The following is a 17,495-nucleotide window of genomic DNA, read 5'->3' as shown; positions in this document are numbered from 1 at the left end:
CTAGGGATGGCACAATCCTATACCAATAGGCGACTGCATACTGTAGGCACAGAATTAGGATGTTTATGGCTACCCTGAACCTAGGCACATCAACTTTAGAAACTAAGATGACGTTATAGAAAAGTAATCAAAAAGGAAAGATTACATGCTACAACATGAATCTGTCCGTGAAAGCTCAGCTTATCCAGGCCACTCTATTTCAGTGACAATTAAAGAATAATTAAGTTTGCCTGGGTTAAAAACAAATCCCTCTATTTTTGTTTCTTATAGCTTTTGGCATCTGGAAAAATCCCTGGAACCAGAGTAGCTGAGCTCAAGGCAAAATACACTTTGCTTTATGAAACACTGAAAAGGTATGTTTTTACCATCTCATCTTAAATGTACTGTGAAAGTCAGAATTACACATGCTCAAATATTATTCATTTTACATTACTATTGGGGTTCCCAGACTATTCTACCACTCTGATTGTTTGATTGTTATCTTCATAATGTCTACCAGCTGAATGTAGTATTGGAGCTTTACTCCATAAACTCTTCATAAGACCCAATTTAGAATAATGGGAGAAGGGAAAACTCAAGGCAACTAATGTAATTGTCTCTTTTCAAAAAGCAGGTTGTAAAACCAGATACCTGCCCATGCCTAATCAAGTAACATTGACTTTGTTACTATCTACTCTGGTGCACAGCACTCTATTACAGACAGCATGTAGTTAGTCCATGTAACAGAAAAAAAATGTCATAATGCATTCTCAGCTACAAATTTGCAAAATGCATTGTAAATATAGTTGGAGAGAAGTACAAGATACAAAAAGTGCTAAAAAAAACAGGTCTATCCCTATTTCAAATGTTTCCCCCTTTTTAATGCTATCAGTTTGGATCAAGTTTACTTTAAAAAGTGTGTACAGCACACACGAGATTTCAGCAGCACTAGATTGTCACTGACAAATGGAATTCGCCTTCTAATGTTTGTATTGGGTGGCATGTACAAAAGATAAATAATTTGGAATATTTCTTCAGCCCTCCAATAAATCAATGATGTAAACAGTTGAATCTATGCAAATGATTCTGTCAGCCAATAGAAAAAATAGATGTACTCCTAAAAGTTGCAGCGCCTACCGTATTTATCGGCATATAACACGTGCTGGCGTATAACAGCACCCCATGTTTAGGAGGGAATTTTAAGGAAAAAAACTTTTAGGAGGGAAGTTTAAGGAAAAAAAAATTTAATTTAAATGGCCATCAATGCAGCCTTTTCAGTGTCCAGTGCAGCCTTGTCAGTGCAGTCTTGCCCCAGTGCAGCCTTGCCCCCAGTGTCTATTGCAGCCTTGCCAGTGCAGCCTTGTCAGTGCAGCCTTGCCCCTAGTGCAGCCTCGCCCCCAGTGTCCATCGCTTGGATGAATTTAAAATTGGGGCCGCCGATACTCGCCGGAGCGGAGCGAACGCTGCTGAGATCGCAGGGACTGGGCGGAGCCGAAATACACATAGCCGAGTGTACTCGGCTCTCCTCGGCTCTGCTCACAGTCACACCCAGTCTCGCCCTATGATGGACATAACACAGGTCCAATGGCGGGACTGGGCGTGACTGTGAGCGGAGCCCAGAAGAGATGAGTACACTCAGCTATGTGTATCTCGGAGGCGATCGCTCCGCTCCGCTCACAGTCAGTGGGGATGGGTGTATAAAGCACACACGATTTTCCCCTGATTTTAAGAGGAAAGAAGTGCGTGTTATACGCCGATAAATACGTTATTTCCTTTATGATTAAAAGCATGATGATTACAGTGTTAATAATTATGAATTCAATGTGGTAACTAATTTAAGGTATAACAAATAAAAAGTGTAGCGCTAAACAAATGTGATTAAGTGAAATGACAATTAAATCACCTCAAATGGGCATAGATTAAAAAAAGCATATGTGAAAAAACATACACCAAAATAATAAGCTAATACTGATGAACCACAATATTCCAATAACCAAATGTCCACATATAAAGTGTCCTATAATTGGAAAACTTTCTCTTCAATCTCAATTGATATAAAGTGTCCTATAATTGGAAACCTTTCTCTTCAATCTCAAACTGAAGTAGGGAACATGTGATCAAGATGATTTATCCATCTTGACCACATGTTCCCTACTTCAGTTTGAGATTGAAGAGAAAGGTTTCCAATTATAGGACACTTTATATGTGGACATTTGATTATTGTACTATTGTGGTTCATCAGTATTACCTTATTGTTTTGGTGTATGTTTTTTCACATATACTTTTTTTAATCTATGCCCATTTGAGGTGATTTAATTGTCATTTCACTTAATCACATTTGTTTAGCGCTGCACTTTTTATTTGTTATTGTTTCTTGCACTTTGTGTTAGCAACTTTTCATACACTTTTTTTCTGCGCTTCTCTCTCACGTTGGGTTTAGCGCAGTATTTTCACCCCTTTTTTCACACGTTTATAATTTAAGGTATATACTTACCTGCCTGGGGTTGTTTTAACTATTTTATAATAAACAATATCAAAGTTTTTATACTTAAAATTTGTTTCTAAATTTACTTGTTCAAATTGTTTTTTTGATATGTTTAATCTAATTTAGAGCACAGATTGCACCATAATATAAAATAGTATTAATTGGATGTTCTTGCATGAAAAGTATTATTGCAAAAGTATAAAGTACACTCCTGGCACAAGATGCAATGTAAAGTTATGTACCTTAAAAAAGTGCCGCTTCTGACATCCCATTTCATAATTTGTTTTTGTTCTCGGATGTGGTTTTTGTATTTGTGTTCTTGTTCACAGCAAGGAGTGTCTTCCTTTTCTGATGTGTATCAGTGATAACAATATTTTAAAATACCATGTGAAATTGTAATATCCTCATAGACTTGACATTCATTTATCCTCTGATTGTTACAACTCAATTAGAATTTTCGGTCTTAACTTGTTATTAATATTATTAATTTATCTATGTAGCACCCTGCTCCTAATGAGCAGACGCTATTGTTTTTCAAATTTAAGTTGTCTGAAGCTGCAGTTTGGCTCAGGCTAATTATTTCAAAGTTCTGTTTTCTGTACCACTTCAGCTGGGTTGTGCTGGTTTCCACTTGGCCGTGGGTGTCACTGTCACCACCGGTAAGTGTTAGAAATGCAACAGGCTGGATTCATTGAATACCCCTTTTACTCTGAAATAGCCCAGTGGGAGTGGTTCGCCTGCTGTGCATTCTGGGTGGGAGTATTTAAGGTACTGACACCATTTTAAGGGGTCTCTTTTCCGGGGTATCCCGACCTCATGGCCCTCCTGGCCTGGGGTGTGTGCTGCCTGTTCCTGTTCCTCTGGGCTGGCTGGCCCGAGGCCTTGCAACTGAGAGGGTAGGCCCAAAAGTCTTAGAGCCTACTGATCCAGGGGTGGTCCTGTGCTGCCTTGCCTGCGTGGAGAAGCCAAGCGACTGGAGGATCCAGGGGAGGACTTTTTCAGGAGAGGACCGAGCACAGGGCTGGTATCTCTGGAAGAGCCTGGAGACTCAGTTGGAGGATGCAACCCGGGTCACTAACCATGCAGTATCGCCAGATCAGCTGAAGGAAACTGGTACTGTGTGACAACTCTTTAATATTTCTCAAGAAGTTCAAATAACTTGACAAGTCTGTGGCAGAGACTTTGCTAGATCATCCCACCGGCTGCTAGGTCAGTGAGAGAGGCATATCTGGAGATTGCTAGATCCAGTCTGTGGAAGCTGTTTGTCCTCTGGATCAAGAAAATACCTCTAACCCACAATTACCAGGTAGAAAAAAAGGGGGAAACAAACTGCGCTAAGGTGAAAGATTGTGAAGTGTGTGAAATAATTGTGAATTTCTTAAATAATGAAAAGTATCAAAGGTGTTCAGCTGCGGCTTCACTGTATCACATACAAGCAAAATAGGTAAACGAAAAAACATAAGCCGCGCTTAAACAAAGAAAAATGTGACCAACTACTTGTACAGTAGTATTAAGATATACACTATATAGGGTACAGTAGTATTAAGATATACACCATATAGGGTACAACAACCCTTTAAAAATGTGTGCGTAATATAGAACACATATGTATTAATGTTCCAGATTCAAAACCTCACTACTGTGATTCACTATATATAATAAGAATACATGACATAACTTATAAATACGAAAAATATATAAAACATCAACACCCAGTGTATAAACAATAAGTCCGTGTATAGAACGCCAAAATGATTGACGTGAGGCTGTAAATATAAAACCTCTAAAAATAAAACATAATGTTCATGTAATCCAAACTGAGAAAAATCGTGTTCAATCCACCACCAACATGTGTTGAGATTTGCTGCTTACCAGACGAATATGACCCCCCACTAGAGAGGGTCACACAGAGCTCTATGAAATTGTGCACCACTTCCAGCCACGGGGGAGGGGATTCCACGATGTCCTCCTGACCTTGCTGCTTCAAAAGCTCTTGGGAAGAAAAGCTCGCTCCCGTATACTTGGCTCAAGGTCCAAAAGAAGGACTCAAAGGCAGGGGCATCAAAATCATAAAGGGAGATAAAACTCAAAATAGTGTAAAACCCTTTTTTTTTGGGATAAAAAATATAAAAATACATAAAAATACACAATTACCAGGTACCTGAACTCCCCTTAACCCTCTCTCCCTCTATTGCAAAACCTTTTTGTTTATTTCAAATAAATCTTGGAAAAAGGACTAAGTGTCGGGACTAACATTTTTTTATTCACTTTCCAACGGGACCCCTGAGACGGAGAAGCGAGCAGGGGAGGTAACGGTAAGCTCAATAAAAACCAGCAGCTCCTTCGGGGGTCAGTGCTACATCTATGTACTACAAACTTGTACAAATGTGTGCTGAAACTGTTTTACAAACTAAAATCACACTAAAGTTTATTTATCAAAGATCCAATTGCATTTTGTCTGACATTCACCCACAATTCCTTTTTCTTTTACATTAATAAACTAAATATTAGTGCAGCACAACACACATATGGTTATATATAAAGTGCAAGTGCAAAAATATTGCTTAGAAAATCAATATACCATAGTATGCATAAACTGCTAATAAATCCACTTATAACATTGTATATAATCAGTGCCAATTGTCCATATAGCTCAAACATGACACAAAGTTCATAAATCATGCTCTTCCACCTTTGTGCATATAAAGCTATTTCGTAGAAAACTGTACATAGTGCCCATGCAATCCTCCACCAGTGCTCACTGGCCACTCACCTCACGCTAAGACCCCTGCTTTACCAGTGAGTCAAAGCAAGCTATTCCCCTTAGGGATTTAATCATATCTGCAAACATGTTCTCCTTCTGTTTTCCTTAAAGTGGTTGTAAACCCTTACGACACACTTTGACCTACAGGTAAGCCTAGATTAAGGCTTACCTGTAGGTCCAAGAAATATCTCCTAAACCTACACGGTTTAGGAGATATTTGCCGAAAGACAGGCACTGCTGTCTACGGCGCATGCGCCGTAGACAGCTGTGCGCAGGCGCACTGAGCCCGGCATCGTCAACGGCGAAGATGCCGCGCGTGTCGGCTCCCATGCGCCTGTGCGGGAGTGACGTCATCGCGGCTTCTCCGAATGACAGCGGCGGAGCAGCGAGACCCCACCGAGAAGATGGATGCACCGGACTACAGGGGACAGCGGTGACATCGCTGGCTCCTGTGTCAGGTAAGTGACACATAATGGACTACTATGCTATGCATAGTAGTCCATTATGCTTTGTCTTTACAGGAAATGAAAGAGGAAGTAAACTCATCAGGGTTTACTTCCTCTTTAATCAGCATCTCGCATCACAGGTGCAGATACAGGATAGAGATATATGGTAAATCCTTCATAAATAGACCCCTAAGAGTATGCAGGCCCATACATTGATCAGGAAAATTCAGAATTGTGTTGTTAGTCTTTATAAATATGAGATTTGTTCAAAGATTTGTTGAATTATTTTTTATTTTTGGTCAAATTTCTTTCAAAACAAGTCAGCAGGTGCCTCCTATATTCCTATATTGACAGGTCCTGTTTAAAATATCTTTTTAGAAATCTGGACTCTTAACATTATTAACAGTTATTGTCTTATATTCTTATTCTTGTATGTGATTAATTTATAATATGTTTGTATATCAAAAACAGGCATAGCTAGCACTTTTTGTAGCTGACTTTAGTGTGTGTGTATATGTATATACAATTTAATTCCCAGAATGGACTGTGGGAAAAAAGATTGCTTACCTATACACTAGTGGCTAGTCCATTTGCGAAGCAACACACTCTTCTAGAGGGCTGTGTCTGTGCCGGAAACATTCTTGGAATTTATTTTCTGGAGCATTGAGCAGTATTTTTGTTGCAGTGCTAGAGGTCCAGAATGTCAATTCAGTGTCCTTTTAAGGCATATTTTTAATTTTGGAAACAGCCAACAGTCAGGAGAATAAGGTGGTTGATCAAATTTTGGGATGAATTTCTGGGCCAGGAACGTGCAAACATTTAATACATCATGTGCAGGAGAATTGTAATGGTGGAGAATCCATTTGTAAGGCCACAGTTCCAGGCAATTCCTCCAAACAGATTCCTGTAACCTTTTCAGAATTTCCTAGTAACATTGTTGGCTCACCATTGTACCATGTCTTATGAACTCATAATGAGCTATTCCATAATGAACTGATCAGAAAAAACAACTTTCTTTGGGTGATGTAATTTTTTTGGTTTTCTGCTGTATGCTCTAGCATTTTGTTTCCAGATCATACTGCCTGTATATTTCAGCATTGGGGACACCATTGATCCTGACCAAATATCCAACTCTATTTGCAGAAATACAGCGCCAAATTTGGCAGGATCTCCACCATGCTTCACTGTTCCTGCAAACACTCATTATTATACCGCTCTCCAGGCCTTCAGAGAGCAAACTGCCTCCTGCTATGACCAAATATTTCAAAATTTGACTCATCGGTCCAGAGCTCCTTTTGCCATGTTTCTGCACCCTAGTTCCTATGTTGTGGTGCATAGCTGAGTTGCTTAGCCTTGTGTCCATGTCCTATGCATGAAAACATATGAACTGGGGTACAGAAATATGACAGTAGGTGCTCTGGACTGATGAGTCGAAATTGAAAATACTTGACTGTAGCATGAGGCAGTTTGTTTGCCAAAGGGCTGGCAAGCAGTATAATAATGAGTGTCTGCAGGCAACAGTGAAGCATGGTGGAGATTCCTAGCAAGTGTGGGGCTGAATTTCTGCGAATGGTGTTGGAGATTTGGTCAAGATCAATGGTGTCCTCAATGCTAAAAAATATAGGCAAATACTTATCCATCATGCCATACCATTAGGAAGGCGTGGGATTGACTCCAAATTTATTCTGCTGCAGTACAACAACCTCAAACATACAGCCAACATCATTAAGAACTATCTTCAGCATAAAGAAGAATAATGAGTCTTGAAAGTGATGCTTTGGTCCCACACAGCCATGATCTCAACATCATGGAGTCTGTTTGGGGTTATATGAAGAGAAGATCTGTCCTTAGTTCTCCAAGATGTTTGGAACAACCTACCTGCAGAGTTCCTTCATAAACTGTGTGGAAGTGTACCTAGAGGGGAAAGGGTCACTCCAACTCCAAATATTGATTTGATTTTTCTTCTGTTCACTTACTTTCCATTTTTTTTTAATCAATAAAAATAAACTATTAACACTTCTATTTCTGTAAGCATTCTTCATTTACAGCATTTTTTCACACCTAATCACTAAAAACTAAAAGTGAACAGCAGCACTAAATACCAGGGCAATTCATTGAAATAATGAAAAGTCATCAACACCACAATATGAAATGTGAATCTCTTGAGGCCAACAAAGTAAACCCCAGAAAAAATGGTGTAGGAAATGGAAAATCAGTGAATGAAAGTCCACCAAAAAGTCACACAAATGATGCAAAATTATGCCAAAGCAGTTTAGGTGATCCTCCAAAGAGTGCTGAGATCTTTACACAACACCATGAGTGTAACAAGCACCTCTCCTCGTCAGTAATGAACTCACCAAAGGTAGTTGCCTCACACTCACGTGTTTGGCAGCAGAGCAGTTACCCATGTAGAGTTAATAATATCATTACGCAAATCTCCAACAGGTGCAATCAAGGTATAGCACACTCACGTAGAGGGGAGATAAAAGAAAGTGCCACTATTGCAATAACATCTAAAACCATAGTCAATTTATTGTAAAATCTTCAAATATTACACTTACAAAGTTCACCTGTATAATTAGCATAAGAAAAGATGTAACCTAGAGCTCTGAGGTGAAGATGAACAACAAACAGCAGGTAATGTCTCAACACGCTAAAGATTCAGTTAGAGCATCTCTCGTGATATCTGACAAATTCTTCTAGTTGCCGTACAGCCACGTCCACGGGCATGGTGAGACATTGCCTGCTGTTTGTTGTTTATCTTAGCCTCAGTGCTCTAGGTTACATCTTTTCCTATGCTCATTATACAGGTGAACCTTGTAAGTGTAATATTTGAAGATTTCACAATAAATTGACTATGGTTTTAGACGTTATTGCAATAGTGGAGCTTTCTTTTATCTCCCCTCTATGTGAGTGTGCTACACCATGTATTGCATATTGATGTTATTAACTTTACATTGGTAACTGCTCTGCTGCCAAACACATGAGTGTGAGGCAACTACCTTTGGTGAGTTCATTACTGATGGGGAGAGGTGCTTGTTACACTCATAGTATTGTGGTATTGTGTGGAGATCTCATCACTCTTGGGAGGATCACCTAAACTACTTTGACATCTTCCTGCATCATTTGTGTGAGTTTTTCATGAACTTTCATTTGCTGATTTCCATTTTCTACACCATTTTTTCTGGGGTTTACTTTGTTAGCCTCAAGAGATTCACATTTTAATATTGTGGTGTTGATGACTTTTCGTTATTTCAGTGAATTGCCCTGGCATTTAGCACTGCTCTTTATGTGTGTGTGTGTGTATATAAAATATATATATATATATATATATATATATATATATATATATATATATACACAGTGTACGGAATAATTGAAACAATAGTTTGGCAAAGAGTGTAAAGCAGTGGCGGCCGATATACATGGGGGGCGCCGGATGCATACATCCCATGAAAGAATATTCGCTAGTGTCACACTGATTCTCCTACTGGCCGATCAGGACCCATTTCCCAATTGGCCGAATGGAGAAGTGATCCTATTAGCTTAGGAGGAGGAGGGAGGAGGCACACAGCCACCGTAATGCAGATGAGAAGACGCAGGGGAAGCCATCGCCCAGAGGGAAGCTCTGCCTGCCCCAGTGTAGGGCTGGTGACCCCACTGACCCACCGGGGGGGCGGTTGGTGACCCGCCCCACTGGGGGGTGTGGCTGTGGGTGCATTGTTTGCCGCCACTGATGTAATTGAATCCATAAACTGTATCCGGTACATTACAGCATTTGTCATCCTGACATACAACATGTAGTATGGAGGAAAAAACAGACTGATATAATTCCAATTGTAATGCATAAATGCTACATTTTTTAAAACTGGATAGCATGAAAATATAAAGAATTACCTTTTTACTGTACTTTCACAGTATACAGGAATCAGAAGTACAACTGCTACAAGATGCTAAACGATTCACACATCAACTTGAACAACAGCAACATGAGCTGCAAAAAGTTGATCAGTTTCCTGAGAGCTCCAACGCAGAAGTATCCAGGATGAGGCAGCAATTGCTGAAATATAACAACGATTTGCGTGAAGCAGAGGAAAGAGAATATCGTCTGCAATTTAAACTTGACTGGTAAATGATCTTGAGTGAAAGCATATTTTTTCATTCTTTATTTTGCTTTTAATTATTTTAACATAGAAGTTGGCAAGATCTTGACACAGTGATCACCAGTCACAAAATATTGGGAGACATCACTATAATGGTACAGTAAGTCATAAAGCATCCTACCATAGCGAAAAACATCTTATATCTGTTTTTTTCAATAACCTACTCTCCTTACTAGCTTTAGCCTAGAAAATTAAGAGTCAGGGATAGTGACAACATTATTCAGACATATCTATCTGTCTAACTGTGGATAGGCTGAAAGGAAAAGCAATCCTATTGGCCTAAGAGGAGGAGGGAGGAGACACACGGCCGCTGTGATGCAGAGGAGGAGACCATGAGTATTGCTTGGAGAAACAGAGACTGGTTTAAAATGGCTTATCAAACTATAATGAAAATCCCTCATGGGGTTGAAATTGGGGAATGGTATTCTGAAGTAAATATGTAATCTATCCAATAAAACAAAGTTTTACTGATATTTTTTTCCCTTTTTTTGTTTGAGAAAGCCAAGAAACCTTCCATTGTTTTGATTTCATAAATTTTGGAAAGCCATAGACTAATTGGTGTGGGAGCCGTCTGTTTCCAGTATAATGGAATACAGGCTTTCACAGTGTTCAGGAGGTGTATCAAGAGAGACTTAAATCATAAAGTATAATCACCCAACTCAGTGCTACAGACATACAATACCCCAAAAATATGAATTCAATGTGCAATATCACTGCAGCGTTCAATTCAATATACCCAAAATATGTAGCACAGTATAATAAGAAAGGTGCTGCGAAGGCAAGGGTGTGAGATCAAGAAGGAAGGCCACAAGGTCACCGCCTAGACGTACATTAATTATTTTTAAGGAGATTTTCTTCACCTAATTCCAAAAATGGCATAAGGTAGCCTGTAAGTACTGTATGTATGTTCAGTTATCCTAAAATAAATTAACATTAAAAATCAAATTTTAATTAATCCAAGGTATATATTTACTAGTTGTATGGTGTAAAAATATCCAGTTTTATGCACTATTACTGTGACATGACACTCTACACGAGTTTAACAGTGGTGCATTTTCTGAGCAAACAACTTAATTTCTAGCTTACGTAAACCATGGCAAAACATCAGGTCTTTAACAGGACTGGAACTTGATTTTGCTTCCTGGATATTACTAATTTCCAAGCCTAAAATACTCAGACTGGAAGTGATTAGTTTAATTGATCAGATTTTATAATTCACAAAGTGAAATGCTGTTCTAAAAAATAAATGGTTTATGAGTTGAAGCTTATTGTCTTTGGATATCCCTTTTTTGTGGATTAGTTTCTACCTAAACGGATCATTACATTCAGAGGTTTTCACCAGATAGCAATGGTTCCTATCTGACATTGTGGTAGAGATAAACTCCCTTCAACCTGGTAAATCTCCAGGAGTGGATGACTACTAATTAGAAACCTACTGGAACAATCTGCTTCTTATATTGCAAAAGACTTGCTCGGAAGCATTGAAGCAATAGTTCCTTTTAATCTCAATTATTTCTTTTTTCTTGTTCTGGCTGTAAATCTTTGCTTATCGGTTCCCCTGCCTGTGACTTCTAAAACACTGGCGATCAACCTGATAATTCATGGACTCCACCTGAAACTGTCAACAGCTCCAAATAGCCTCAGGTTATGCTTATATTGTTAGATGAATGATAAGCAAAAATTGTCAGAAGACAAAGTACACTGTAGCTTCCATTTGCATTTTCATTAACGGCTTATAGTGCCCTATAGTGTAATAATGTCATAAGATAATAATGATGCCTGGTTTAAAGATGGAAATATCTAAAATACATTTTCAATACCACCTGCCCTGCACTTTTCAGTTCAAATTAATGGGATCAGAAATTTAAATGCTTTAGTGAACATAAGTGTATGCATTTATAACACACCAGGTGTGAATGAATTTTAAACAGAACCTAACCTGTCCCAGCTTTGCCCAAAAAAACAAGGACTAGTCAGGCACTGCTGCCTCTGGTTTCCAGTCATAGTTCTCACACTGTAGACGTACATATTATATATCTGGAATTTTAGGGCAATTACAGCGAAAAATATTTTTTTTCAGGGTACTGCTTCAGCACAATTTACATCTCTATATATACACATTTTTTAATATGCTTTGTATATTTTTTAATATAAGTAAAGACAGTACAGTAGAATAAAAGAATAAGTAAACACCACTGACATAATCAAGTTCAAGTCAGCAGTAGGAAATAGGTCTTGCAGTAAAGTACAGTCTCATTTGGTATATTTGTGGCACTACACCAAAAATACCAAGGAACTGTATCATAGTGATATGTTCACTTATGTGAATTTCCATTCAGCTAGGGAGGATAAGGAGTTTACTCCAGTGTCAGTGTGTTTTGTAGAGATCTGGGAAAAGGAAAGGAGAAAGGCAGAGGGGAGGGAAGGCCTATGGGGAGATGGAGGAGAAGGATAAAATGGGAAGTGCTGTGTGCATGGGGGGGGGGGGGGGCTGTTAAGAGATTGGAGGGTGGCAGCGGAATAGTCTCCCAAGCCACCCAGTCAAGCGCCTCCAGATGCAGAAAAGCAAATCAGTTTGGGTTGGGTATTATGTCTAGTAATAGAGATAGGTACTCTAGGGTGAATGTGAATGAATAACAATAGTGCCATATTTTCCTAAATTGGTCACTCTTATTCTGAAGAGAGTGCATTAGGTCCTCTATTTCTTTTATTTCATTTATTTTTGTGAGCCATAGTTTTAGAGCAGGGGTCTCCAAACTTTCTAAACAAAGGGCCAGTTTACTGTTTTTCAGACTTTGAGGGTGCCTGTCTGTTGGGGTGAGTGGAAAATGGCATGGCATCAATGGGAATAAACAATGCCACATCATTGGTATTAGTGGGAGGAATAGTGCCTCGGCATTGGTGTCAGTGGGAGGAATTGTACCCTATTGTTGGTGTCAGTGGAAAGAATAATGCCCCATCGTTGGTATTAGGGAAAGATATGGTACCCCATCATTGGTTTCAGTGGGAGAAATAAGGTCCAATCATTGATATCAGTGGGAGGAATAGTGCCCCATCATTGGTGTCAGTGGGAGGAATAGTGCCCCATCATTGGTGTCAGTGGGAGGAATAGTGCCCCATTGTTGGTATCAGTGGCAGGAATAGGTCCTACATCATTGGTTTCAGTGGCCTATTGTTGGTGTCAACGGGAAGAATAGTGCCCCATGATTGATATCAGGGGAAGGAATAATGCCCCATCACTGGTGTCAGTGGAATGAACTGGGCCCCCTTTTTGGTGTCACTGGGAATAATAGTACCCCAGTAGTTGGATATAGGCAGTCAGACTGCTGCATCTGGCCACAGTTTGGAGATCACTGTTCTAGGGTAATGATTTCTTATAACAACATTGCAGTAATTAATGGAGGTGTAATAACATAGCAAATCTGCACCTTTTGAGTTCTTACTCAGTTAAAAGTAAACCTGCTATTAGACATCCCTAAACTACTAACAGGGCTGTAAGGTAGGCATACATAGGTGGCTTCAAACAACTCTACATAGCTTTATGTATACAATGGAAGTCCCGAGAACTGTGCATGTCTCAGCTGCAGCTCTGGAAGTTATGGCTTGATGTGGACTTTCCCTCCTCTTGTATTTTGCCATTGAGCCACCCTTTATATTTGGGGTTCACAGTCAGGTGTGGGAGGCAAGAGAAAATAGCTTACTTTTTAGAGCTGAAGATGAGATTTGCATAAGTGTGCACCTCAGATTAGGAGCTAGAAGATACCTAACAGTATTTGCAGGCATTCTTATATATAAAGTGCATTTCATAGTGCTGTAAGTATTCGACGGATGTTAAGCACTGTCAGCACTGAAAAGACCCTCCATAATAAAGGAGAGCTGGGAACGTACCTGGCAGGTGCTGGCAGGGACCAGCACAGAGGCAGGGGGAGACAAAGAGGTGCAGGCACCAGAAAAGAGTAGATGGGTGACAGTCAGGAAGGATAGAGGGGGAAGTGCCAGGGAGGCCGATCCTGGGCAGGAGCATCCCAATAAATACGCTTCATTGAGTGACATTGGTAAAACCAGCCAGGGACCAGCACTGCTGGGGCCAGGGAATCTCCTAGCTGCCAGGGGAAGAACTCCTCCAGTGAGAGTGGTGGGGAGGGGGGAGGGCGAAGGGAAACGATAAACAGTTTCTGGTAGTAGGGTACTTAATTCTTAGAAGGACAGAGAGGGGAATCTGTGACAAAGACCTGAAGCGCAGAACTGTATGCTGTCTACTGGGCACTCGGGTTCGACACATCACAGATCTGGTGGACAGAATAAGAATAAGAATAAGAAGTTAGCACCACTGACAAAAACAGAGGCAGATGGAGTGTCGTAAAGAATGATTTCAGGGACTTGGGAGCTAAATTAAGAAAAAGGACGTCCAAGGTAGTATTCTCAGGAATACTACCAGTACATTGAGCCACACCAGAAAGGCAGAGGGAGATTAGGGAAGTAAACAAGTGGCTGATAGGCTAATGTAGTAAGGAGGGGTTTGGGTTCTTGGAGGACGGGGCCGACTTCTCAGTCGGTCTACAGTACTATAGAAGCGACAGACTGCACCTAAATGAGGAGGGTGCAGATCTACTGGGAGTAAAGATGGGCAAAAAGTTAGAGGGGTTTTTAAACTAAGCGACTGGGGAGGAGGGTCCAGAGGTAGAGATAGTCAGCATGGAACATTGTCCAGAGGGTAGTATTGGGGTATTAGTTTTAGGTTGACTAAAGCACATAAACCCAAGATAAATATAGTAACAAGTCCTAGTTGTAATCTTGGAACACCCAATAAGAGGATAGTATGCAACTGGTCTAAACTACGTGGCATGTTCACCAATGCCAGGAGCCTGGCGGACATGATGGGTGAACTAGAGATGTTGTTTTACGAGGAGGATTTGGATTTTGTAGGAATTTCAGAGACTTGATTCAACAGCTCTCATGATTGCCTGGCAACCATTCAAGGGTATACCATTTATCGCAGGGATAGAGAGGGTAAAAAAGGGGGAGGGGTATGCCTGCATATAAAGAATAATGTAAAAGTGAATGTGAGAGATGACATCACTAAGGGAGCTGGGGAGGAGGTGGGATCCTTATGGGTAGAGCTCCAAAGGGATGAAGCTAAGGTGATAATACTGGGAGTATGCTATAGGCCCCCTAACCTTAGGGAGGAGGGGGAGGAGAACCTCCTATCACAATTTGGATTAGCAGCAAGGATGGGAAGTGTTCTCATAATGGGGAATTTTAATTATCCAAACATAGACTGGGCGGGGAGAACCACACATTTGTCTAAGGCTCGCCAGTTCCTAAAGGTCTTGCAGGACAATTTCATGGGTCAGATGGTAGAAGCACCGACTAGAAATAAAGCGTTACTTGATCTACTGATTACCAACAATACAGACCTGATCACGGATGTGGAAATACGGGGCAATTTAGGAAACAGCGATCACAGGTCAATTGGCTTCAGTATAAATCACACAAATAGGAAAAATAAGAGAAATACAAAGACACTGAATTTCAAAATAACTAACTTTCCTAAACTATGAACCTTGTTAGAAGATATAAATTGGGATAAAATCTTAGGAACAAAGAACGCGGAGGAGAGATGAGTTCGTTTTAAAAGTATATTAAATAAGGGAATTAGCCAGTGCATCCCATTGGGTAAAAATTTAACAGAGCAAACAAAAGTCCTGGATGGCTTAACGCCAATGTAAAAATGCATATAAAAGCAAAAGAAAAGGTCTTAAAAAATACAAGGTTGAGGGATCACTATCAACATTCAAGCTTTATAAAGCAATGTAAGGGTGCAATTAGGGCAGCTAAGATAGAACATGAAAGACACATAGCAGAGGAGAGCAAAAAAAAAACCAAGAAATTCTTTAACCTCCCTGGGGGTATAATTATGTCGGATTTTAGGGCTGAAAGCGGTACAATTATTTTGCATGGAAATTTGGCATTTTATATTGTAGGCCTGTAATTCTTAGGAATAACTCACTTAAATCTGTCCAAACCAGATTCTAGTAGACATCCCAGGTATGATAAAGTTTGAAACACAGAATCATAAATTATAATATAATAAATAGCTATAAATAATAACAAGTAATATATAATAATAATAATACATTTTATTCAATACATTTTAGTCAATAATATATTCAAACGAAAAACACTGGCTTTTTTTGGGCCAAACAAACTTTACTATTCATATTGCTTCAGTAAACATCCTTAGTAAGTTAAATTTTGAAACATGGGACTGCACAAATTCCAATGTCACAATCAGGATAATAGAACCTGATTTCCTTTTGGATTTTCCTTCCAGTGTCATCACGCTTTAAGCAACATACTATGCATATTCTTGTGGGTGCTGACTTTTTCAGTTCCATGAAGTGATGACCAGTCAGGCATTGTGGGTTGACAACACCAGCAGCACGACGTCCAGCTCTGTTTACAGCCGTTGGTGTTTGGTTGTTCAGAAAGGTACGTTCTGCAACTTTCCAAAGTCAGCATGAACCACAGGCTTGCCACTCTTTTTTTTTGTAAAATGAAGGCATTCCATAAGCATTGCTCAAGAAGATGCCTGAAGATCTTCTTATAATACTTTTTCTGTTGTTTTCTCATGGCTGGATAAAATGTCATTGCCTGGTTGGCTCTGTCAACACCACCCATGGTGTTGTTGTAGTCTATAACCACTTGTGGTTTCATGATGCCTTTCCCACCTTTTGTGTGTACCATGACAGCGGAGGTGTTATGGATTGTACTCATTAGGCACACATCTTTTTTGTCACGCCATCGCAGTGCCATCATTTTGCCTTTCTGCCAGGAAACCATTTCTCCCGTCTTGAGCTTCTTATTGTGAAAGGTTGGCGGCATGTCACGCCGGTTAGCCCTAACGGTTCCATAGGCTTCCGTTTTGTTCTGTAGAAGGAACCCAAATGCCGTGTACACACGGTCGGACTTTCTGGCAGAAAAAGTCAGACGGAATCATTTCATCGGATATTCCGATCATGTGTGGGCTGACTTTTTTTTTTTTCGAATATTCTGAGGGACCTAGAAATAGAACATATTTTAAATCTTTCCGACGGAATAAATTCCTATCGGGAAAGCCGTTCGTCTGTATGCTGTTCCAACAGACCAAAAATGAAGCAAGGGCAGCTATTGGCTACTGGCTATTGAACTTCCCTTTTCCAGTCCTGTCATACGTGTTGTACATCACCGTATTCTAAACGATCGGTGTGATCATGTGTAGGCAAGTCCATTTCAGCGGAACTCTGTTGGAACTCGGTTCCAAAAACTGGTTGTGTGTACGTGGCAATAGATTTCAGGGGATGTGTAAAAATTGTCTGTAGTTACACAATAGCCCTGATTTAGTAATGGCTCAATCAATGAAAGAACTCAAGAGGTTGCCATTCCAGAATGACTATTTTTGGTTGCATTTGGTTCCTTTCCCAGTGTATAGGAATTCCAAATGTAACCAGTGCTCGATTCACATAGCATAAATGATTTTATACGCAAAATTGTGCTATTTTACGCTATATATTGTATCCAGCTAAACCTTCTCTTGTAGGCCATTAGAATTTTTCATAGTAATCTGATATACCTCCCAAATCTTCTTGAATTTGGGTGCTGGATGAGTAGTTTTGTCA

The 17,495-nt window shown here is 39.9% G+C and overlaps 1 protein-coding gene across 2 annotated transcripts in view; it reads left to right on the top strand.

Annotated features, from left to right (window-relative positions):
• CCDC146 (coiled-coil domain containing 146) overlaps positions 1 to 17,495 on the top strand; it is a 215,726-nt gene that overhangs the window by 83,828 nt on the left and 114,403 nt on the right. For both annotated transcript variants that reach the window (XM_077471203.1, XM_077471202.1), the window contains exons 3-4: positions 271 to 353; positions 9,593 to 9,802. In XM_077471203.1, the coding sequence (XP_077327329.1) occupies positions 271 to 353; positions 9,593 to 9,802 (293 nt within the window). The remainder of the gene's footprint in view (positions 1 to 270; positions 354 to 9,592; positions 9,803 to 17,495) is intronic.

This window comes from Lithobates pipiens, unplaced genomic scaffold (genome assembly GCF_037356315.1).
Source record: "Lithobates pipiens isolate NorthernLeopardFrog02 unplaced genomic scaffold, aLitPip1_a1.2 Scaffold_8, whole genome shotgun sequence".
Classification (NCBI taxonomy): Eukaryota; Metazoa; Chordata; class Amphibia; order Anura; family Ranidae; genus Lithobates; species Lithobates pipiens.
Note: the sequence above shows the minus strand (reverse complement) of the source record. Positions and strands in the feature narration are given on the sequence as shown.